The following is a 25,125-nucleotide window of genomic DNA, read 5'->3' as shown; positions in this document are numbered from 1 at the left end:
TTTTTTAACATCCTATTTGCTAAGTCCTTGAGTTTAGCTGTTAAAGAAATTGTTAATTTGTATTTTAGCATTATATTAATGTTAACATATGATTTATGACCTAAGAGCTGTTTGATTTCTGCTTTTAAAATTAAGTCAACCGTTTTACATTTTTAAATTGCTCTTAAGTCAACATGAAATGGCATTTGTGACCAGTTGATTGGATCATGGAAAGTGGGCGGTCCTTAATTGAAGTCGGCCAGACTTGAATGTGAAATAGCTACTTGGATATTGGTTATCTGATAGATATTATCTTATGGCCTTGGTGATGTCATCAGAAATGCAATTTAATAACTTGCTCCGCCTCTGATGACGCCACCTAGGTCATTAGGCATTAATTATTTGTAGGTTAAAGTCAATATGCAATGGCATTTGTGAGCCGTTTTAGTTTTTACAGTGACTTTTTTTTTGTCTGAAACAGTACATTCAATGAGGAAAAAAATAAACAGTGAGACCTGGAAGCTGATTGGATTGTGAAAAGTGGCATGTCCCAACACAAATTTAGTAGTCAGACTTGAATGCAAAAATGCTTGTCAGCTGTTTAACATTATCTAATAGACTGGATGGCCTAGGTGATGTCATCAAAAAAGTAAAGTCATTTCAGAGGTGGAGCAAGTTAGTACATTTTTGATTAAAGTTTATAAAGACTTAGAATAATGTGAACGGATGAATTTGGCACTAGGAATGTCTATTAAGGTACCAAAAAAAAAAAAAAAAAAGGTCAGTTTTGATTTCATGTTGACTTGAAACCACAGCAACCCCATCACCCAATCTCAAGCTGAACTGTGCAGGTATAGGTAACACAAATACCGGCTTGGGTGCCAGTGTAAAATGGATTTGTAGTGTGAAATAGCAATGTAATGTAATGAGTGTTTTGAATGGAGCGGTGGCTGGCACCTCAGAGTCTGACAGAGGGTGATCCAAGCAGCCGAGCACAGCCCTCTTTGTGTTCTCAACACATTTGAACTATCAAAGAATGCTTGTCTTCAAACTGGAGGCTCATTCTTCTGTGTAAATAAGATTCTTATCTTGCAAACGGCTCGAACACTCCCTTTCTTTTAAACAGACATCAGGTTTTTTTCCCCCCCAAATAACTTACAGTAATTTTGATGTCGGCACAGCACGGCACTGAAGTATTTTCCATTTCAAGAGCGCCTCAGATTGTCTCTCTGCGGAGAAGCGGGTGGAACAAGAGGGTGATCTTTTCATCCCCCGCACTCTACAAATGTTTGGCAGATTGACCGCAGAGGAAGGAAGTGTGTGTGCGTGTATGTGCGTCTCCTTAGCTGAAGCTGCTTTCTCTTGTTGGGGCTGTGCAGTGTGAATGTTTTTGTTAAGGAGACAAAGGTTCATGACCTGGCCATACCACCAGTCACATTTAATTTAAACACAGAGGCCCTCTGCTCAGCTTCAGTTTAGAGGAGGAAAAGTTACGTCATTTTTGTGTAATTTAGGATACGTTTTGCCTCGTATCAGCTTCACATTGTCTCTTGTGTTTGGTTATTGTTTTCTTCTCTACAAAAACCCCTGCCATCACATAATTGTTAGAACAATACTGACCTTCTTTCTCAGACTCCCCTTGATGTTTATTCTGGAAAGGGCGGACTGTCCTGCATTCAAAAGCCCTTTAATCCTATTACTTGCATTCCAGTTGTGTTTTACAAAGGGAAACAGATTTTTTGAGAAATTAAGATCATTGAGATCCTATCTGACAGTCTAGATGATGTTGGTAACACTCTTGTTTGTTATCCTCACAGATTGTGTGTACATAGAGAGCCGACGGCCGAACACGCCCTACTTCATCTGTAGCATTCAGGACTTCAAGCTGGTGAGTTGACTCGGCTTTTCCTTCCCCCTCATCTGTCCAGATCAAGGCTCCCTCTCCGCCAGCCCTTATGTAACCGTCTTGCCATTGTTTCATTTGTTATCTTTTTCTATACGTCACATCAAATAAGGAAGATGGCCAGTTGCTGTTGATGTCCAGGCGCGATTTTGCTACACTGTTGAAAATTAAGTTTCATACCTTCAGATTTTCCTGTACACTTGGTTAACCAGGCTTATGAGTGTTTTTTGGAAATGAATTGTGCTGACAGTTGGCTTTTTTTTTCTACTTTTAATGCCTGTGTTTTTACTCTATAGGAAAATCAGCCTGCAACACTGAGATTTACAAGTTTAATTAGCTTGTGTGAAGCGGAGCACCAGATATTCTCTACAAAGCCTCGTCTAGCTCACACATGTTTACGTTGTAGCGCCAGCTTGGTTTTACATGCCGTTAATTGATCCATTTAAAAAAGCAAGAGAAAGGGAAATAAAAACTCCTTTTGCAGATCGTAGTTCTCGCCACTTGATCCGCTCTTTACTGACGCTTTTTATATAGATTATTAATCTGCTACCTAAAAAGCTTGAATCTTCAAAGGACACATTGATCAGAGAGCAAAATCACCTCAGATTCAATCTGCTTTATTAAGCTAATATATTTCCATGATTTATTTCCCCCAGCAACTGCAGACAACTGCATTTTTTTTTTCTTCCATGGGTGCCACATTTGATGGGTCACTATGTTGAGATAACGTTATGTCACAAGTAAATAAGCACATTATGGCTTTTCTGATGGCTATTTCCCCACAGCAGGACACAATTAGCCAAGAGGTCCTTCGGCTTGCCCGCCACCCCCCTTGTAGAGTGTGTAGAGGAAGACCCATGAGGCTTTGTTAATGGTACTGAACAGCTAAGGTGCTGATGGGAGGGGGTGGACACAGGGCAGGCTGGCTTATGACAGCCGCAGGAGCTGAAGTGGGGGGTTCAGGGCTGGCTGGATGAGTGAGAAGGATGTGCAGAGGAAGGGAGGGTAGGTAGGGGAGAGCGTGCCAGAGCCCGGGCATCCAAGCAGCCTGTAATCGGATTGCTTGGAAGAGTGCTGAGGGCAGCAGAATCTTGCTCTTGCCAAGAATAACATATAGTATGTTTTGTGATTATCTTCACCTTGATTAAGTGCAAGATATAGGGGTCTTTGTCTGATGGCTGTAAATGTCACAAGACTTTACTGGCCCTCCTTTCTAGCGTTTACTGCCTTAATCCATCTAATTACTGCCTTAATCCATGTTGTTTGCCATGAAGTTGTTTGGATACTGGTTTGTCTTGTAATTGCTAGGGATGGGTCACAATGGACAACTAGTCAGTTTTTGGGTAGCCAATTAGTGAGGTCAACTAGGAGTCTTATGTGTATCTCTCTGTTATACTACCGGTTATGAGGGACAATACAGTATGAAATTTTATATTGGATTAAAGGAGAAACATTATGAATGAAACTTACTTTACACTTGAAAAGTTGCTATATCAACATCCTAACAATAAGAAAATACGATTAAATAATGTATAGTTGTCACTACACATACACACTATAGTTGTCTTGCAATTTTGCCGCCCGTCATGTGTACAGATACTTTTCATATAGGAGAAGCACATTCAAACCAGGACACACAAGTTGTTGCCGTGGTAATGAACAACAATATAATAATGTGTTTGTGTGTGTGTGTATATGTGTGTGTGTGTATATATATATATATATATATATATATATATATATATAATACCCTGTGTTTTTTATTTTTGAAGATTAGCCAATTTTGCACATTCTTAGTAAATGCACTGCTTTTGTTTATCAACGTGGAATATGTGTGTTTCATGGCTGTGGCAATGTTCAGTTCAGTTGAAACAAGTGTAATGGATGTGCAGCTACAGCTCCGCTCACCTCTGAGCACCTGCTGTCACCCCTCTCCTCTTAATTGGGTTGCGAGCATCTGTCCACTGAAATGGTAGAAAAGCCTTAAGGTCAATTGCCCTGACCCCCCTCACCCCCCTCATTGACATCCCTTCTCTTGCATTCTCTTCCTTTCTTAGCTTTTAACGCTGGGTTGATTCATTCACTTGCATTGAGGAGGGCAGAAAGGGATAGCGAGCCATAATGGTAAATGAGGATATCGGAAAGGTTCCAGCATTAGCGGATTTACAGAGTGGTTCTACATAATAAAGTGAATTCATTACATGCGTAGCAATCATGGCTCTCTGGAGGACGGGTTTCTGTGGTCGTCTCGCAGTCCGCTTTAGCCGTATTTTTGCTATCGTGTGTTCGAGAGCTTCTGTTTCTTGCAGCGTCACGTGAGCCTCTCTCTCAGTGACCCTCTTCTGCCGTGAGGTGAGGAAATTGCCTCGCTTCTGGCAAAACAACCTCATTAATATGGTTCTCCTCTAGTCTTAAGGGTTGAACAACGTCACCCCGTGTACTTTATCTAATGACCTGGGAATCCAGTTAGCACCGCAGAGAAAACCTGCATGCTGCAATCAATCCCTCCGCCCACTTTGCACGATGAGATCTCTTAGTGGTGTGTGTGTGTGCATTTGTATCTTGATGTACACACACCCACAGACCTTCACAGTGTCAGAGTGATGTTTCCACCCTTCACTCAGTCTAAATTAGACTATTAATTGACACGCTTTTCACTCAACCTTTTCCTTTTCCCTCTCAATCATATTGATATTCTGAATGAGCCTCCTGCTTAAACGGGCTTAAAGATGTACAAAGACAGGTGCCTCCACCCTTGTTTGCGAGCACACACGGTCACCCCCTCATACACACACTGTGATTAAGGCACAGCTGACTGAACTCCCCTCAGCTTGTGTAAACATTTATGTGGTAAAGACAGAATAAAAGAGATTAGCTAGGGGAAGAAGGGGTGGGAATATTGTAAGTTGCTGCCATGTGTATATCTTCTGTCCATCTCGCCATCTTTTACATTCACGCAAGCGCACACTTGCCTTAGTAAGAATGAAAGCCCTGTGTATTTGAGTGTGTGCAATTTTTGTTTATTGCAACATTTATAATTTTGAAAAAGATTTCCATTTCAAATAAATGCTGTTGTATTGAACTTTATATTCATCAAAAAATCCTGGGGAAAAAATATCACTTTCCACAAGTATAACGCAGCACAATTTATTTTATTTTTTTTATTTTTTTTACAACATTGATATGTTTCTTGAGAACCAAATCAGCATATTATAATGATTTCTGACGGATCATGTGACACCTAAAGACTAGAGTAAAGCTGCTGAAAATTCAGCTTCACCATTACAGGTAGGTATATATATATTTATTTTTATTTTTAATTTTAATAATTATACTTAAAGGTCCCGTTTTTCGTGGTTTTTTGAAGCTTTGATTGTGTTTATAGTGTGCAATATAACATGTGTTCATGTTTCGCGTGTAAAAAAAAACAGTATTTTTCACATAATTTACTTATCTGTATACCGCTGTTTCCACTGTCATAAAAACGGGCTGATGACTTCCTTGTTCTATGAAGTCCCTCCTTCAGAAATACGTAACGAGCAATTTGAGCCGGAATCAGACCCGGTGATTGGACTGCGGGATGAAAATAACAGCCTTTCGACGACATGGCGACAAACGCACTCTACAAACGCAACTCTTGTGTATTCCTGTGGGCGGAGGTTAGTCAAAAAACTGTTTTAGTGACGTCATTAAAGAAGGAAGTAGAGGGATGTAGTCCAAACTGGCCGTTCGATGTAGGCGACTTCTGTTAAATAAAATATCTCGCTTGGCATTGAACTTTGAGCTTTAAAATTGTACAGATTTTATTTATACTCTAACAACAACATTACACACTAACTAAAGTTTGAAACATGGGATCACGAAGAACGGGACCTTTAAATAGTTAAAACAGCAAGATATCATAGTAAGATTTTATTGCTCTTTTAAAATATATTGTTTAAACATAATCTTGTGTAGTTTTGAAGATTTGTCTTTCTCAAGTAGAGACGAGCTGTACTTGTATCTCCTACAGTACTGGACTTTCCTTCAGCTCAGGTATGATAATGGCCCGCTGTTAGCCCAGCACCATTTTGTGTGTCTAAAAGCCAGCGGTGCATACTGATTTCAAGGACACGGACAGCCTCTGTGTATTTATTTTACAGCCTCAGCCCATTAGTGCCATGCATAAGACATACGCTGTATTAATGTGATGAGGGTAACACATTCGGTTAAGTATCTGTTGCTAATAGGAAAAGCAGCTATGCAGCGAGTCCTGTTGACACTCTATTGGCTGGAAACAGCCTTGAGACATTGTCGGCTTTGAGGAGAAGAGGTGAGACAGAAAGAGAAAGATCTCTCAGGGGTTGCTCAGACACAAAGACAATTCAGCACCGAATCGATCATAAACAGCGCAAGCGTTTATCCTCGAGTCAATCACAGTCTCCAGCTCTACCCTCTTTGTCTCTGTCTGCTCCCTCACTTGTTCCTCCTGTTAATTTGGGCCGGCTGCATATGCCCGATGACTGACACTGTTGTTGTCGGTGTGTGTTGCCGTGGCACCCTTCCCCCATCCCCGTGGCTAAACTAATTTGCTGATATTGGCCAGCTCAGCTGCAGCGCAGCGCTGCCTCTAATGGAGTGATTGCTGCTTGCCTCTGGGGGCTCGGCCGCAGGCAGAAATGCCCTGCTCTTCTCGCTGTATTGGTGCTTATGGACATTTAATTAGGTGTGATGTACAATACAATTATCAAAAAGAACTCATGATTTCCAATGAAGCGCAGCAGCAGGACGGAGTAAGAAGAAAGGTTGTTATTCGCTGTGGTCCGTTAGGCTATTTTTAAAGCAATTTTAGCTCAAATGAAATTTGTCGTTATTTACAACCTAATGTCGTTCCGAACCTGTATGTCTTTCTTCTGTGGAAAATAAAAGATATTTTGAAAAATGCTCACTGTATTTTGAAAGTCGGTGAGACCCAATATTGTTTTAGACCCCACTGACAAAAAAAAGTTAAGTCATACAGGTTTGGAAAGACATGGTGTAAATGATGACTCTCTTAATTTATGGGTGAACTGTCCCTTTAAGAAACCTTGAATGCAAGTACTTCATATGTGACTAAACTCATATGTGCATAAAGCATACCTTTACAGGTTGTTCAGGTTGAGGAAGTTTTTCTGGAAATTTGCCCAAATGCGCATTAATGTGATTTTCATATTTAACATATTTTTTATATTCAACATTAATCTGCACAATGTAGCAATGTTTTGCAATCTCTCTAGTTACATTTTTTTAGAAATTTCTTTGTGAAAAAATTGGATAGAAACCCAGCTATTAAAGGGTTAGTTCACCCAAAAAATTTAAATAATGTCATTTATTACTCACCCTCATCTCATTCTACACCCGTAAGACCTTTGTTCATCTTCGGAACACAAATTAGGATATTTTTGATGAAATCCGAAGGCTCAGTGAGGCCTCTATTGCCAGCAATGTCACCGAACCTCTCAAGATCCAGAAAGGTACTCAAAACATATTTTAAACAGTTCATGTGAGTACAGTGGTTCAACCTTAATATTATAAAGAATACTTTGTGCACCAAAAAAACAAAATAAGGACTTTTCAACTATCTAGTGATGACTGATTTCAAAATACTGCTTCAGAGCTTTACGAATCTTTTGTTTCGCATCAGTTGTTCGGATTGCATATCTCCTGCTGATTTGAAACAAAACATTCATAAAGCTTTGAAGCTTCATGAAGAAGTGTTTTAAAATCGGCCATCACTAGATATTGTTAAAGTCGTGTTTTTTGTTTGTTTTGGCGCACAAAAAGTATTCTCGCCGCTTTATAATATTAAGGTAGAACCAATGTACTCACATGAACTGTTTTAAATACGTCTTTAGTACCTCTATGGATCTTGAGAGGTTCGGTGACATTGCTGGCAATGGAGGCCTCACTGAGCCATCGGATTTCATCAAATCAATATCTTAATTTGTGTCTTACGGGTGTATAACGACATGAGGGCGAGTAATAAATGACATAATTTCAATTTTTGGGTGAACTATCCCTTTAACACATGAAATCACAAACAGGCTTTTTATTCAAATATCTTGAGGTAGTTTTTTGAGTATAAGATCTTGAAGATCTGTCAAGTCTTGATGTGACAGATTTCTGCGGCATTAAAATGCCCATTTTTAACAGTTCTATAAATGTTTATTTTTTGTAGCTAATTTGATTTATTCAGTTATATTAGTACTGTCAGCTCTGTTAAACAAATTTGACCATTTTTAAATCCATTTTTAAAACTGTTTCGTCTTTCGGCCTGCTAAAGCACCATTATTCCACACATTGTTTGCTCATTGAGCTGAGCTATACATAGACCCCTAATGATTCACTTGAAACAATAGCTTGGCAGATGGCAAGGACACCGCACTCCGAACTAGCCCTGCATTGGCCCAAGCATCTGTACGCTAGCTGTGAAATGGCAATTAACAGACTATTGATTATTGGCAATGCGGATATTGTTGATTAGAGCGTGCGGTTGGAGTGTTTGATAAGCCCACTGCCAGCCCATCCTAATGCATTGGATCCTGCCTTCATGGGATGCAAATAAACTCCCAGTGTAATTCACTCCTGATGGTTTTTGTGCTTATCTCTGCACCCTCAAAAGCTAATGATTCAAAGCCTTAATTAAAACGCTTTCATGAAGATGCAAATATATGTGCATACATGCATGAATGATCATAAAAGTGGGTTTAGGAGGAGATGCGTATGCGCAATATCCTCGTGCATATTTCTCCAACCCGTAAGGTTGCCCACACACCACAAAAAATGAACGTTAATGCTTGGTCTGATTAAAAAATAATAATAATAAGAGCAAATACTCTTACAAGCACCTTTGTCCTTGCAAACAGGAAATGGATTGATTGTGACATTAAAGGAATTAGTTCATCCAATATAATGAAAATTGTCATTATTCACTCACCCTCATGTCGTTTAAACCTTGTATGACTTTCGTCTACGCAACACATTTTTATTAATACAATGAAGGTCAGTGGTCAGAACATTAACATTAGGTCAGTCCAAAACATCCCATTGTCTTTCATTGTATGCACAATAAAAAAAAATACTACTGAGACATTCCCAAATATTTTTGTTCCACAGAAGAAAATCACGCAGTTTTGGAACAACATGAGGGTTGAGTAAATGATGAGAAATTTAATTGTAATTTTTAGATGCCCTGTCCCTCTAAAAGTGTAATGATGGCCTGTGTCTCTATTAAATGCCCTCTGCAGCTCTGATTAAATCCTCATCCGGCCTAGGGGGGGTGGGAGGTGCGTAGGTTGCCTCATCAGGATCCCCCCTCACCCCCCCACAAGCTCCAGCATTTTGAAATGCAATTATGGATCAGTGAGCAGCGCCATCAGTCGCAGTTCTTGTTAATATTTATTGAGCGGAGCGGCAGCCGCTGCCATCTTTACATCAGGGAGCCTGCAGTCATTAAGAGGCTCTGTGTGGACAGGGGTGGCTATGCTTTTTCTATCTCTCCCAGCGTTACACTCGACGTGTTCGCCCTCCCATCCGCCCGTCACTCCTCTGCCTGCTCAGCCGCTGAAAATGAGCCGTTGCATTTGCATGTATAAATATGTAAAGGTGCGTTTCTCACAAGTGGCCCCCAGGTTTTTGTTGTGCTGTTATTGTGTGCGGCTCTGAAAAAGCACCTCTGGCAGTGGGCTCTGCTGGCAGCTAGAGAGCCTCTGCCGCACCTCTGCTCGGGTACGCGTGATTGAAATATCCCTGCTTGCACTTTGTCTGCAGGGTAGCGTGTTTAGAGTAGGGCAGAAATACAGAGCGGCTACAGGTTTAGCAGCGAGTGTCAGGTGCTGAGGGAGCCCTGTAGGAGGGGGAGCACTTTTTGTCAAGCAAGCAGGATGACATCACACTCAATGCTAAATTCAGCAGCAGAAGCAGCAACATGCTAAAACATGCATTTTCCCCAGTGGCCTTTTTGAATTAAATGGGGGGACCTTTAATGGTAGTCAAATAGTCTTTTTATTTCCCGCCATATTTTTTGAGCAAATTGTTTTTTGGTGAATTGGCTTTTCATTGTTCTGATGTCGCGAAACCCCAACCGCCACCCCCACTACCACCACCACCACCACCACCACCACCCCGAATTATTCATTGGTGCAGTTTTTTTCGGCAAACCTGAGTGTAAAGCCCTTTAAGCGCCAGGCCTGTGTAAGTAAATCTGCTGTGAAATGCTGCACGTTAATGGCCGTTTTGATTAATGTTCTTGAATGAAGTGTGTGACTCGTTTTTTTTCTCCCTCCCTCCTGTACACTTGAAATTCCACTAAAAGAAGCATTAATGCTGCTGGTGGTAATGACATTAGGTACTTAGCACTGTGCAAAATACACATAGCCCATGCTGCACTGCTTCCAAATGGGCATCTCTCCAAAAACCAATTGAAGCTCTGTTTGTATCAGTTTGTTTTTGGTGGTGTTTTTTTTTAGTTTGTCTCCAAAATGAAGCCATTTAGGCAAAAGAACAAACCAAATCATTACATAATTGATAGGGTTGTCGCAATACTAATTTAAGTAGTCGATACCAATACCAGTGAAATTTCACGGTTCTTGATACCAATTTCAGTACGACAGGGAAAAACTAATTTGGTATTGAATGGACTCCTTTTATTTAAAAGTTTTTCTTGTTAATATACAAATTTGTTTCATAGCAGCAGCATAAAGGCAGACCTATGTTCATATACAATCAACTTTATACTAAAATACCAGTGTTTTTGCATTCTACCTTGATTGTAGCCAAATAAGATAAAGGAAAAGAGAATAGTCAACTCGTGATATCGCCAATTTGAAAAAAATCAAGAACCTTAGTTTTTGGGGGTTTTTTTTCTAGATCATACCTCCCTCTCTCTTTCTTTCCTCCTTTTGCATTTAACAGCTCTGTGCTTTCAGTAAACGCTACTATGGAAACCAGTTGTATGGCCAAGGGGAAAGAAAGAGGGATAGAGGGAGGAGGAAAAGCAAGAACAAGGGGTAAAATCAAAATGGAGGTGTGTGGGGTCAACAATGGGGTATGGGGTGGTGATTACATTGCCAGATGGAGCCGAGAGACCGCGAGGCTGGAGATAACATTTTCATAAGACACCTGAAAGCACAATCAATAGCAGATCCTTGACGGCGAGACTAAATTATTAAACAGAGCCTTTCTCGCCACGTTTCATTATCGCGGCTTTCCCTTCCCGGACTACCGCCGTTGCTTTGCTGGTGGCGAGGTGGGTATTTGTCAAGTATTTTTATGCATTAGAAATCATTTGGGTCTCGGTGGAACGGCTATGTTAATTTCATTCTCCTCATCTTGGATTGCCGGAATCTGCCGCAGAGACACAATGCCGTTTTTTGGCACATCACAGGCAAGTTCCCTCTTCTGATGTCTTCACTAGCATCTGAAGCTGGGAACGCTGAGCCCTGGCATTCAACCCAACTGTTTCATCTTAAAAAAGGAAAGGCAGGCTTCTCTATTTCGTCCGCTTTGATGTCAAAGGGAAAAAAAATGACAGAAAAATACCAACACGAAGGGAATGTTTACACTTTCTCAATCACACTGTGATTAAAAACAACTATTGTACTAGTGTAATCCTCAGCATTTTAATTACAATTGAAAACTTGATGTATTCCTTGATGTTGATGGCCTTGATGTTTTTTTTTTTTTTTTTTGGTTGTTTGTTTGTTTTTTTCTCTCACAACAATTATAGATGAAATTGAAATTATTTGCCCCCCCACCCCCAAAACCAACCAAACAACACTGTTTTTATTCCCCAGTTAGATTTCCTGTTCTTGTTAACTAAAACATTGTAATAGATTTTTGCCTCCAAGTAATTTGCTTCATGTTGTGTATCAGCCAAGTGCAGTCTTTGCACGGCCAATATTTATTGCAACAATACTGTTCTCCAAACACATGTGCTTGGCCTGGCTGCAGTGTAATTGGATCCTTCCCGACACGACTAGCGGTCCTCTCTCTGACTCGCAGCACCTTACGCCGCTTCCTTCTCATCTGTCTCTTTTCCTCTCCTTTTCTTCCCCGCCTTTCTAGAGTGTCTCGGCACTGCTTCTCAGTTCACCGAGTGTAATTTCCAGCTTGTCCAAAGTGTGACATGCCAATAAAAAAAGCTGTGGAAGTGGAGATTTACAGTGGTATCGAGTTCACATGCTTCCATCGGGTGGCTCTCTCCATTAAAGAACACATGTTGCAAATTAGCTCTTGCTGAAGAAGAAAAAAAACCTCTAGAGGGAGAGTGGGAGGGCTTTTTGGCCTGGGGAGGATAGGAAATATAAGGCGCTAGAAAATTCCACAGTCCTCCATCTTCACGCCCCTCATGTTATTCATTCCCCTTCCTTTCTGTATGCGTCCTCCCTCTTGTTTCATCACAAAAGATGTCTGTTTTATGCTAAGTAGTGTTTGTGTGAATGCTTGAGGGGTGATTTTAACATCTTTTTTTTTGTTGTCGTTTTACCTGTGGCCTAATTGTCACACATCAGACATGTTTCAAAGATTGTTTTTGTGAACGAGCGAGACTGCTGAAGAGGATGACGGTATTTAGGTGGAGTATTTTACATTTAAGAACATTTTACATGCAGTTAATATTGAGCTACGACATGTTTTTTGCACACAGTCTTTGCCTGTATAAATATTAGGGCTGGGCAAAAAAAATTCTCAATTTTAACCGGTTCTCATTTTTATGAACCGATATTGATTTTTAAATCCCCAAAATCTCTCTTTTGGTCCATGCTGTTTTCAGTTGATGAAACATTGTAGCGTGCCTCCCATCTAATAAGCTTAGTGCTTTGTTACTTTTGATATAAAACACAGTCTCAGATTTCAAATTCTGTCCGTTTTATTACGAAATTCAGCAGGTCTTTGAGTCTCTACTAATGAGCTGATGGCCTGAATCAGGTGTGTTTGATTGTGAGAACCACTGGTTTACAGTATTAGTTTGCCATGTACTGTACCTGACATATATCCAATTTTATCAAAATCGAATCAAATTCAAATCAAATTGCAAGTTTGTGAATTTAAATCGTGAATCTGCTAACCCCAGATAATACTCATTTTGAAGTGAATGCTTGGCGTACAGCTGAATGCACAAAGTATACTCCATTTGACAGTCGCTCAACACATGCGTGTTTGAAAGATTCATCTTTGTAAAGTGTCTGTCTTTTGTAAAATTCTCTCCAGATGTTATGACCGATTTTATTAAAAAAAAAGTCATTGTTCTTGTTTAAAATAGTTGCATCTTAACCTCCTCACACAAGTGCTTTTGTCTTGAGTCGCTCCATCTCCGTCAGTTTCTTTTCTGATTGTGAAACAGCCCAGGCCGGTGTAACCACCTTATGGACAAACTAATTTTAAAAAAATGTCAAGGTGCGTGTGGTTAGAAAAATCTGGCTAAGCAAGTGTACTACACACTGTACACATACCTTAGTGTAAGTGTAATGACGTATACTTTGGGCATTTGTTATTAACTGCACATTTCCCAAAGATAATACCCCATTGCTGACTCTTTGTCTCACAGCTGAACCCACATTCCCTTTATTTTATTATTTGGATGTCTTCTGATGTAGTAGTTCTCTCTGGGCAAATGAAGAACAACAACATCTTGTAAAATTAAGCATGTCAAGAGCTGTCAGATTTCTTTTACTTCTTTTACAGATTCCCTATCTGTTTATTTGTCAAAATTAATTCACAAATCAGTTTCGGCAGATTCCAACAGAAGCGAGATGCCAGAAGAGCCAGATACGGATTCGTATCATGGACAGAATTTTTTTTATTCCTTTTCTTCTATTTTTCTCTTCACCGTCTTCCTCATGCCAGAACAAAGTTCATAAATAGCGCTTGATACTTCAGCCGTGTGCTGAAACCAGACTCATCTGCACTCTGGAAAGAACAATGCAGAGTGCAATGAAGCGCTCGAGCTCTCTCAGCCTCTAACCTTGGGCTATTGAACTTAACATCCCATTTATAGATTGCCGTTATGCCTGAGCCATTTGTAGCAGAATAGCTCTTTTATAGCTTTAAGAAAAAGTAATGAGATAGAGAGAGAAAGAGCACCAGATCATTTTCTGCACACTTACATGTTGAGAATGTTTGTTTTCTTTTTTCTTTCTCCTTTTTTGGAAAAGGCTCTGCCGCTGCCTGGTGGTACTGATAAATGTGCGCCTGTGGGCATGCTAGAAGACGAGGCCATGCTCTCCATTTATAATGTCCTTCGTATGCCGGACACACATGTCTGAGACTGTTCCATGCTGTCGAGGAGATGCACAAAACTGCTGAAGATGAAATGGGCTGATTTAATGTGTAGACCTGCCTGGAAGGTGATATGGAGAGAGAGAGTGTGTGTGTGTGTGTGTGTGTGTGTGTGTGTGAGTGTGTGAGAGTGTGTGACTAGCTGAGACAGATTAAGACCCCAGTCTCTCTTTGTGTGTTTCCCTGGTGTGACACACATGCTCTTTGACATTCCCAGTGCCACTCAGAAATATGTGAGCTGCACAGCCGCATGATGCTCCGACACAATATCTGTCCTCGGTTCGTCTCTCACAGGTGAAGTGTTTTATCCTCCTACTTTGGTCTTGAACTGTCTGTTCCTCTGGCCTGATGTTTTAGGAGTGAACAGGTTGAGCTTGGTCACATGTTAGGAAATGCCAACCAAGCACAAAGCAAGACCTGGATTAGCTGCTGATATAGAGAAAAGCCTGGTGGTTTTGTTGCTAGGTGCACCCTGCAACATTTTTTTTACCCACATTTAAATAGTATTTTTTAAGAATTTATTTTGCTGAATGGACTGAAATGTATTTTAGACTGATTACCTTTTATCCAAGCAGTTGATCAAATGATATGTCACCTAATTAATATTCATGATGATATTTTTTGATGCGTCACCCAACTTATGTTAATTAATAGGGCTTTTCACACTGCGCTTAACCCCAGGTTATCATTGTTTTAAACAACGCTTTTAACGCCGGATAAAGGAACGTTTCACACCGATTTTTACCTGGTGTTATGAAACCCTGCTTTGGAGCTTTTGCTTTGACCCTACATTGCGGTGCCAAACTTGTACAGTGTGAAATTATACGGTGTTAGAATGTTACAGCCAGGCGCTTAGCACCAGACAACCAATCGTGTCCTCATATTTGCCTGTTTTGGACAGTCACGTAAAACACTGCGCATTGTATATAAACCGTAAATTCAGCGTTTGAGAGGAAAAATGTCCAATGCGACTATTTGAGTGAACCAGAGACCATTTCATTCTTACCTTTATTGTCCGAAATGTCCATTTAGTATAAACTCGATAGTACCGTCAGCAATATGCTAGAGCTGTGTAAACCGGTCACGTGCTGCGTTCATCTAATCAATGACACCGACACCGCAAATGACCAAATAAGAACGTTAACCCAGGGTTTAGGAATGTACAATGTGAAACGTCAGTTTATGAATACCCAGGATTAATTGTTAACCTCAGGTAAATTATGAGCAGTGTGAAACATGAAGCAAGATAACCCAGGATTCTGTTTACCCAGGGTGAACTATTTCAAGTGTGAAAGGCCCTAATATGACCTACATTTCTTAGTTTGGTCTGAACTGTTTCTATAAGGCACCATATGTTATGATATTGTCTTAGAATATGTTGCATTGTGAAATATATATTGCCAAATATCATGCATTGCATTGTTATTCAGTTATTCAGCCACAACCCTGTTCATTTGTAGGCTACTTAAGTTTCATATCACTTAAATCAGTCTATTTATATAACAACGTGTAGTGAACATATTTACATAAATAGTGGGGAAACTGAGATTAACTGCTTTAATTAGAGGCAGTTGGTGTGTATGTTGGTGACATTAATACCTTGAATGACATATTTGTGGATAACCTACAGTGGTAAACTGTGGAATTTTACAATGGTAAAAATGGAACGGCTCTTAAATATTTTTTAAAATCTTTTTTTTCCCTTTCCTTTTGCCTTTCCAAGGTCGATTTAGAGTGATAGTGGCAGAGACGCCTTTGTAACATCTTTGTGCAACACATCATCCAGGCAGGTTCAGAGCGCAGGGGAGGCCTCTATCTGTGTGTGTGTCACACTAAAGCAAAGGCAGAGCTTATGGTGCTGTATAAAGGCCAATTGATTATAGGCACCGCTGGGGCAGCAGGACAGGCTGATGGTGGAGTGTTTGAAGAACCGAGGCGCTGGCCAACATCTCAGAAGCCGGGAAACCCTCGCTGAGATGTTCTGAGCAGCGGGCCAATTTAGTATTTAAAAGGTGAGGTCTCTTTTAGCGGCATGGGAAGTTGAAAGGGCTGGTGCTGGCTGCCCAGCTTGCTTCAGTGTGGAAAGGCTGGCCGCTACAGCTGCTTGCTCGCTGTAATTAAGTGTGAACTGTTTGCCGCCACAAATGGCATTTAAATGCCAAGTGGTAGCCAGAGCAGGCGTAATATCAGGGGTTTATGGCTTCAACCTTGCCTTTTCTCTTTTTCTTTTTTTTTTACTCTTTCCCACAACGGCTGGATGGATGGAAGGGATTTAGTGTATATAAAGGTTTACGAAGAAGGAGGCGAATATAGAGAGGATTGAGTGGAAGTGGTTTGCGCTCTACAGTCTCTTGTGATCTGGGGCATCGACACACTGTAACGATCATAAGCCAGCACTGTCAAACCGCTCTCACCGGCAGCCATTAGAGAACTGTGTGTGGGAGGTTGACATTTAAGCATGAAAATTTAAAGAATTACAGGCAAGACGTGAGAATTATATCATGCAGTCGCACACATTCTTGGCAAATATCGTCTTTATATTCGAAGACGTGACCGATTTATACACTGTAGCATACAAATCATGCCAGTCACCATATGTAATATCACATCATGCGTTTCATGTAGTAAAAGAAATCTGACAGCTCTTGACATGCTTAATTTTACAAGATGTTGTTGTTCTTCATTTGCCCAGAGAGAACTACTACATCAGAAGACATCCAAATAATTTTGTTTTTTGAAAAGTTTCTTGTGTCCACCAAGGCTGGATTTGAGATTTATCAAATATACAGTAAAAACAGTAATATTGAGAAATACTACATTTAAAATAACTGGTTTCTATTAGAATATATTGTATTTTTTTTTTTTTTTTTTTTTTTTGTCTGTGGTTGCAGTGCTTAATTTTCAGCAGCCATTACTCCAGTTTTCAGTGTCACATGATCGTTCAGAAATCATTCTAATATGCTGATATGGTGCTCAAGACACATTTCAAAGTTGATCAGTTGTGCTGCTTAATATTCTTGTGGAATTCTTTGATGAATTATATTACACAATAATGAGTTATATTACATATAAACATTATACATGATCAATTTAATGCATCATTGCTTTTTTTTTCTTAAATAAAGTAAATACGGTCAATTTTGCGGCTTCATTTTATATGCTTTGCCTATATTGTGCATGCTTGTAGTCCTAAAAGGAAGTATTTGTATATTTTTAGCTTTAAAATTCGTGGGGGGGTTTTATTAATGCACGTCAACCACCTATGTGCAGGAGACCGAGTTTGAGCATGCACTCTTTTTCGTGAAAATTGCACAGAGATGCAGGTCTAATTAGAGAGCTGTATTGTGGGATTATGGGTAATGGCAGTACTAGTGCATTAGGGCAGAATGTGAGCTGTTAGATCAGACTCATTGTGAAGAGCCTGTGAGCTGGATTAGATGAGTGATGAGAATGAGATTTTCTGTCTCAATGCTGCTTTCTTGATGGCTTTCCCAGAATGCAGTCCTTTTAAAAAGGGTAAAATTGTTGCAAAAGTAAGATGGTAATAAGAAAAACAGCAGACACCCATTGCCCACTGACTGTCACTGCAGCCAATAAGCAATAGAGAGCAGGAGCTCTGGGCTTTTACACTCTCCTTGTGGAGCGTTTCGACGTGGGGCTTGACAGCGTGTAATCACTCACACACACACTTCGTGTAGGTTTCATGTGTGTTTGTTTGCTTCTAGGAGAGCCGGCTGGTCAATACTTCAGGGCTGCAATCAGGGGAGGCTCTGCAATCAATATCATCACAGTAGGCTGGAAAATGTCCTCTGTGCACGCAGCACTCTACGCAGGCAAAGAGAGAGAGAAAGGGAGGATGGGAAAAAATATAGCAAGAAAGAAAAACAAATGCAGGGAGGGGCAGTGCAAATGGTTGTAAATCTCAGCAGGCTTGCAAACAAACAGTGCTTTTCAGTCATCATACACAAAACGGCTCTGATAGCGCTTTATCACCTCATCTTCTCTCTCTGCCTCTCCGCCACTGGCTGTTTCGGGCTGTCAATCATCCAGTTTGAAGCTCGTTGGATAGTATGTGAGTGGGCGAACCTTGTGCAAAAGGCTGGAGGGATAATTTACCGACCGCTGCACTAATGATGCTGAGCCGGGTGCCATCAATAACCACACCCCCCCTCACGCACACTCTCAGACTGAAGACCACATTGAGCTGTCACCCCCACTTTGTGTCGTCCTTCATCTCTGCAGACGTTAACACACGCAGACGTTTCTCTTCTTCTTTTCGTTCTAATCTAGTACAGAGGCTTGATTTGACATTACTTCGGCAGTGGAGACCGATACCTCGCTCTGCTGATTGAGATATCAGTTTACTCCAAATGTACTACAGTATCTTGATGAAAATGTCAAATGACTGTCTCTGCAGCCCTCCCCCAACCATATGCTCATATTTTAGCGCATGGGAAATTGTCTGCACGGTTGCATGCGTGCCTGTGTGTTTGTGAGCGCGTTGCCACCCATTACATCTAATTAGATTGACCTAAGCTCTTATCTGACAGGACTGTGTAGGCACTCTAAAACAAAGAGCGGACTTGGTGGCTGCTGGTAGAGATGTTTGCTTTTGTTGTAAGTGAGTAAGGGTTGAAATACAGCTGAAAGATGCATGCTGGGAAGGCAACCGTGGGCTGAGTGTCAGCCGTGACCCCTCAACTCCAGCTGCCTTTCTCCTCATCCCTGTGAGAGAGATTCATTTCCTCTTCTCCTTGATGCAGAGCTGAAGCTGGTGTGCCAGACTCGCCAAGGAGATCTGCATTGTTTCTTCTTTGTTGCGTGGAGGTGCGCGCATGCGCGGTCCCACGTGTGTGTGTTTGTACGTGGTGCGCGTGTGTAATTAAAGAGGACGGAGGGATTGGAGAAGGCAGATGATCTCTCCTCATGCCTGTAGTGCAGGGCTCCTGTGGCAGATTGACAGTCTGGAGCACAGATAAGTAGCTTCCTGTGGCGCTCCTCTTTATTTCTCCCCCTCCACCCCGTAGGGAGCTGTTTCAGCCATGCACACATGCTCATTAAAATCTAAACGTATAGAGAATGAGGCTACACATGCGCTTGTCTGTCTACATGAGGAAGTGCGTTGTCATTCAGATGTATATCCTGTGTCTGTGTCGTGTTTGTATGAATATTCGTCAGCGGTAATTTCCCTCGGCCACTGGGTACCGCGCCGCCCGTCGAGCCAGAGGGCGGTTCTCCAGCTGGCATGTCGCAGGCCAGTTAGTTTTCCGTCTGTCCCCACACATACAAGCTCCCCGACTCATCCTAAGGATCTTGCGCCATGGTCCTTCTAGATCGTTGAGCGTTTGCCCACCTTTTAGGATGCGTGAGTTGGATCAGTATGTGGATCCATCCCTCTGCCATCCTGTTTAGTGCTTTGGCTCCTTTATTCGAGAGATATTAGAGTCTAAATGTTTGCAGAGGTTGATGTTTGAAAGGAAACCCAGTGCGGGAGGATGCTGGGTAAAAGGAGTGTGTGATGAATCACAAGTGAGGATGGGAATTGTGCTCTTGTCCTGCCTTGATTTTTCTTCTTCCACTAGAGTGTACTTGGTAAAGACTACTTGCTGCTGAGTATCATTGTCAGGCAGTCAGGATTTGTAAGGATCAGCATTTTTTTTTTCTCCCTTCTCTTTCTTTATATCTTTATTTTTAAAAATGATAGCTCTGTTACAAATCTAGTGACATACATTGCTGTCTACTGTCTAAATAGGAAACTGCCTTCTAAAGCAGCATACAAATTGAAATGAAACCTCATAAGCAGAGATATGGTTTTAAATGTATAATTTAGTTTTTAATGCCATTTTATTTTCATTGTCTTTTCAGTTATATTCAGTATTTTTGCTCTATCAGTGTTATTTATTTTTTTTTTTTATCTATTTGCATTTTAGGGCTGTTAATGAAGTGTCTGGTATAATTTAAAATGTTTAGTGTTTAATTTCTCAGCACTATCTATTTTTATTGTTGGTGTAACAATAAATAATTAAAGATTATCAATAAAAATAGTTTGGTTTTTGAATGAAATATGAACACTGAGTTTGCTGCAGTGCATTTTGGGATCAGCTTTTCAGCAAGGTGTTAATTCTGCCTTAGAATCTGAACAAAACAAGCTGTCTTAGAATGCAGCATGAGGTTACTGCAGACTTTTTAGAGCAGATGTTATAGCAGGAGTTGCTTATGACTTTAAGGGATAGTCACCCAAAAATAAAAAAATAATTTTCATTATTTACTCACTCTCTTCTGTGCCACAAAGATATTTCAAAAAATGTCTTATCTTTTTCTTTTTCTTTTTTCTCCATGAAATGAAAGTAAATGGGTTTTAGTGTTGTTTTGGAGCCCATTGACTTTCATTCTGTTGACACAAACAGTTGTAATTATAATTCTTCTTTTGTGATCTACAGACAGTCATACAGGTTTACAATGACATAAAGGTGAGTAAAAGATGACAGAATTGTAATTTTTAGGAGAATTATCCCTTTAAAATGCTATCTTGGTAGACAGCAGACTGGGTTTTGGGACAGAGCTAGAGTTTTATAAATATTTCCATCAGCTGCTGTTAGCAGAATCAGCGGGGGAGAGTTAAATCAGTCTCTCTCTCTCTCTTTCTTTCACTTACCTAAACCCAAACAGCTTCACTTATATACAAAACCTGCTCTTGTACTCAATCCACAACCGTCAAGCAACATGCGCACTGGCCAATGAAAGGTGAACACTGTAATCAGCCCAATCAAATAATCAGAACCCAAGTGAGTCAGCGACGCAATTAGAGCCAGAGCAGAACAAAGACTATTGTGTCAGAGTACAGCAGCACAGAAAAGAGAGGAAGGGTTTGCGCAGCGTCTGTTACCACAAGCCGCTTTCCCTGCATCAGCTTGGCTCGCTCCAGCCCGAACACACTGATCGATTAGCCGTGGCTTAACCAAGACTTCTCATTTCCTGCCTTCCATTACCGCGCTCCATCACACCCGGCACTGCTCAGCGGCCCATGCTGCAGCCTCAATGCTGGGATTAACCAGCCAACCAGGCATGGTTCACATTTAAACACACATACACTGTGTGTTTTTCGCTCTCTGTGTTCTGTATCCTAACATAAAGGCCCCACAAGCTTGTGTTTCATTCATACGTCAGTCTCGTAAACATGCCATTTCTTCGTTTAACTCTTGCTGCAACCATTGCCTGTGGTTCAGCCCTTTTCACCCTACCATGATCCTGTCTGTGTTTATCTATGAATGCATGGCTGCTCCCCTCCCTGGCGAGTGAAACGACCCAGTCATTAGGCCAGACTAACAAGGCAGCGCATTGTCTCTCTCTCTCTGCTTTCATTCAGGAAGTGCAGAGACATGAGCAGGGACTCAAGGCTAAACCGAGTCCGCTGCTTGTGCGACTGATCCGCCGTCGCTCTCTACAGATTTCAGGACTGGATAAGCTCACAGGCTCATGTGTTTTGCCTTTGTGCTCAAATGTTTTGAGATGTTTCACATTTCTGGGAGGCTGTTCGCCAGGCTTGTGCTCTTGTAGTACATTATCTCACCGGCGGTGTGACAAGGTTGTGTCAGGGAGCTGTAGAATTATGGAGTAACTCTATACTACGACGGTGACCATTGAGGTCAGGAACATGGATCCGGCGTCCCCTGAGCTCGCAGGCATTCTCCTCCAAGTCGCACTGCTTTAGTCCATAAATCTATGCTGTCAGCAGCCATTTAGGGCTGGCACAGTCAGGTTTTAGATAAGATGTTACCCAAGACGAAGGAAGAGGTCAAATCTAAAAAGAGGGAAAAAGAGGGAAATTAATTTGGCAGTGGTAACAGTAGTCATTACTCTCCAAAACTGGTCCTAATTGCATACTAAATACTATTATTGTTTTAATACATTATTAGTTGTTGTAACCTAATTTACCCTTTTTACTTTAAAAAAAAATAATTATATTAATATTTTAATATTTTTCTTTTTTTATTTACATTATAGCAAAACTCTTGCTCTGAGGCTTAAGTAATTTATTATATATGAAAATTATTATATACAGTGGCTTCTACTGCAGCAGCTTCCATTTTTCTTAGTGATATTTAGCACCAATTTATCAGAAAGTGACGATTTTGTTCTTAGACTAATTGGATGGAAACAGCACCTTATTCACAAATGTTTTGTGATATTCCAAATTTACGCAAGTTAAATTCGCAACTTTGTGTGGAACATAGCTATTTGTGAATCTGACAATTTGCACTGTTGTTTGAGTACAGTCAGCAGCGACTACACGAGGCGTGATGTCTATTTATTGTGTTTGATGTGACTGGATACCACAAAATAATACAATCACATTCAGTTCAGACTGCAAATGCACACATTGTGTGGAATGTGATTAATTTTGTCTGGGCGCTGCAACATTGAAAGCTTGTGTGTGTGCAAAGTTTTTTTTGATTTGGTCTGTTATTGATAGCTGTATTCAGAGCTCTTCATTTCCTTCTATTGTCTGGATCACTCAAAAACAACCACGACTGAAAGAAAAAGAGTATTCTTTATTTAGCTATTTAGAAACTATGTGGGTATCTTATCAGTCTGCCCACATGTTTAACAGATTGTTTCTTATAGATAAAAGCATTCGTGTTTTTTTTATGGTACATTGTTTTAAGCATATTGAAAAATGTCTCTGGTTTGGCATCTTTTAATGTCTCCCACAACAAAACATTATGAGAACAATAGAGCTGTACCATCATTGTCGTCTCATGAAGGGAAAAGTGTTTCTCCTTCATTGCAATACAATAACAACCTTTTAAATATTAACGTTGTCTTTTCACCCATTGTTTGCCTGGAGACTGCTGTCAATCATGTCTCAGGAAACACCCCCTCCTTTCATGTCCAGCCCCCAGCATTCAGCCAGTAACTGAAGTGTTTGAGTACCAGGTGGGGGGTTGAGTGAGGGGAAAAAACTGTTTTGAAAGAGGAAAAGGGGGGAAGGGATATGAGCCGGTCACACCTGCTGTGTGTAGCAACCCAACACACGCTGTGATACACATCACAGCCACTGCCTCTTCATATCAAACACACCTGACGTGATATCGCCCAACGGCCAGCTACAGGAAATAGCCTGCAAGATCAAGAATCAGGGTGAGGAAATGGAGAGAGGGAGATTGTGAAGTGCAGAGAGTTGAGTGTTTTAAGTGTTTAGTCTGGTGTAACGGATGCAGCAGTAGCAGGGAGATCTTAATTAGCATTATTTGTACACCCAGCACGACTCGAGTCACCGCAAATGAGTGAGCAGCCTCAGTTGGCAGCATTCTATTTCAAATAATTTCTGTTTTTGAACTTTCTATTCAAAGAATCCTGAAAAAAAAAGTATAGTTTCCACAAAAATATTAAGCAGCACAACTGTTTTCAATATTGATAATAAGAAATGTCTCTTGAGCACCAAATCAGCATATTAGAATGATTTCTGAAGGATCATGTGACCCTGAAGACTGGAGTAATGATGTTGAAAATTCAGCTTTGCCAAAATGTTAAAATAATTGTATCCCTTAAAACATTAAAACTTAAAATGTTTTTTTTCCTGTGGGAAAAAAAAAAAAAAAAAAAGTCATGCCTTAAAATAGCTTGAATGTAACTCTACACCCTCACTCGCACAAGCTCAGAGATCCACTCAGTCATATTACTGAGGTAAACGCTGCACAATGGTATTGCTTTTTACAACGTCGGACACATGGCGGTAATTAACATGATTAGCCTTTTGCTTGACTACATTATCAAACAGCTAATGTTTTGTTAAAGGTGTTACAGGGGATGTTTTCGACGACTGAGAAACCAAAGACTGTTAGTAAGTTTTTGAAATGAGCGCATGCGTAAGAACAACCCCCTTCCTTCACAGCTCATTTCGAGGGAAAGCCTCCCAAAACTCGTGCACGAGTATTGGAACACGAGTGTTTGTTTACCACCGGCATTCGCTGTGTCTTGTTAGTGGATTCGTTATGTCGGACTCACCGCAGGTAACTCATAATCTGAAGTTGTTACTCCCGACAAAAACATTGCATGCGGTGCACGTGGAAAGTTACTGGAGCGCGCACGTCTCTCACAAGGAACAAAATGGCAGTGATTGACAAGCCAGAGGGCCAGTCGTTTACGTGATGATCGCGTAAACGATTGGTTGATGTTTTTAAGGCCCTACCTCGTGCACAGATGATGTATATTGATATTATTCCTTTCAGTGCACCTAATAAATAGTCTTTTATCAGTTAGTAAAGACAGTTTCAATTAATATTGCAAAAATGTATAAAACAAAACATCCTCTATAACACCTTTAATGCTACACAAACCATGTTCACATTCTTCGTTCAGAGTCAGACAGCTGCCTTCTAACAATCAGCATCCTTACAAAATCTTTGTACAACTTAAAACGTCAGTGAAGAAAGGCATATAATTCATCATAACATCATAATATACATCATACACCCACCATATTGCTAAGTCTACCCGATTTTTCAGATCAACAGAAAAGTATACCGGGATAACCTTGCTTCTCTCTTGAGACTCCCCTCCTTCAAAGCAGTCGTAGTTAATTATATGCTAAAGCCCACCAGCATGTTGACGTGATTGGTTACAAGGTAGTTTCTGATGGAAGAAACACCAGCTATTTCAAACCACATTTTTGAAACTGTCTTTAGATCACTGTAGTTTTAAAGAGAAAATACTCTGCGATGGTGTTGACTTATGAATTTGCTTATGGTTTGTAGACTAAAAAATCCTACGGACTGAACAGTAGTTCACATTCAAGTATGTCATTCCAATCACATTGCCTTTATTCTTGTGCTCTTTGTTTGAGCAGTGCTATTTCTATGACAAGCTACCAGTGTAAAATGTTTCCAAAACAGTATTTAGGTTCCATTTCAGTTAGAAAGCTCTCCTGTAGGTGGTAGACAGTGAGG

General features: G+C 40.6%; 1 protein-coding gene across 1 annotated transcript in view; it reads left to right on the top strand.

Annotated features, from left to right (window-relative positions):
- Nucleotides 1-25,125, top strand: part of LOC125254026 (arginine-glutamic acid dipeptide repeats protein-like) — a 139,219-nt gene that overhangs the window by 68,746 nt on the left and 45,348 nt on the right. The window contains 1 exon segment of the mRNA XM_048168380.1: nucleotides 1,797-1,867. Coding sequence (XP_048024337.1) covers nucleotides 1,797-1,867 — 71 coding nt within the window.

This window comes from Megalobrama amblycephala, linkage group LG19 (assembly GCF_018812025.1).
Source record: "Megalobrama amblycephala isolate DHTTF-2021 linkage group LG19, ASM1881202v1, whole genome shotgun sequence".
Classification (NCBI taxonomy): domain Eukaryota; kingdom Metazoa; phylum Chordata; class Actinopteri; order Cypriniformes; family Xenocyprididae; genus Megalobrama; species Megalobrama amblycephala.
Note: the sequence above shows the minus strand (reverse complement) of the source record. Positions and strands in the feature narration are given on the sequence as shown.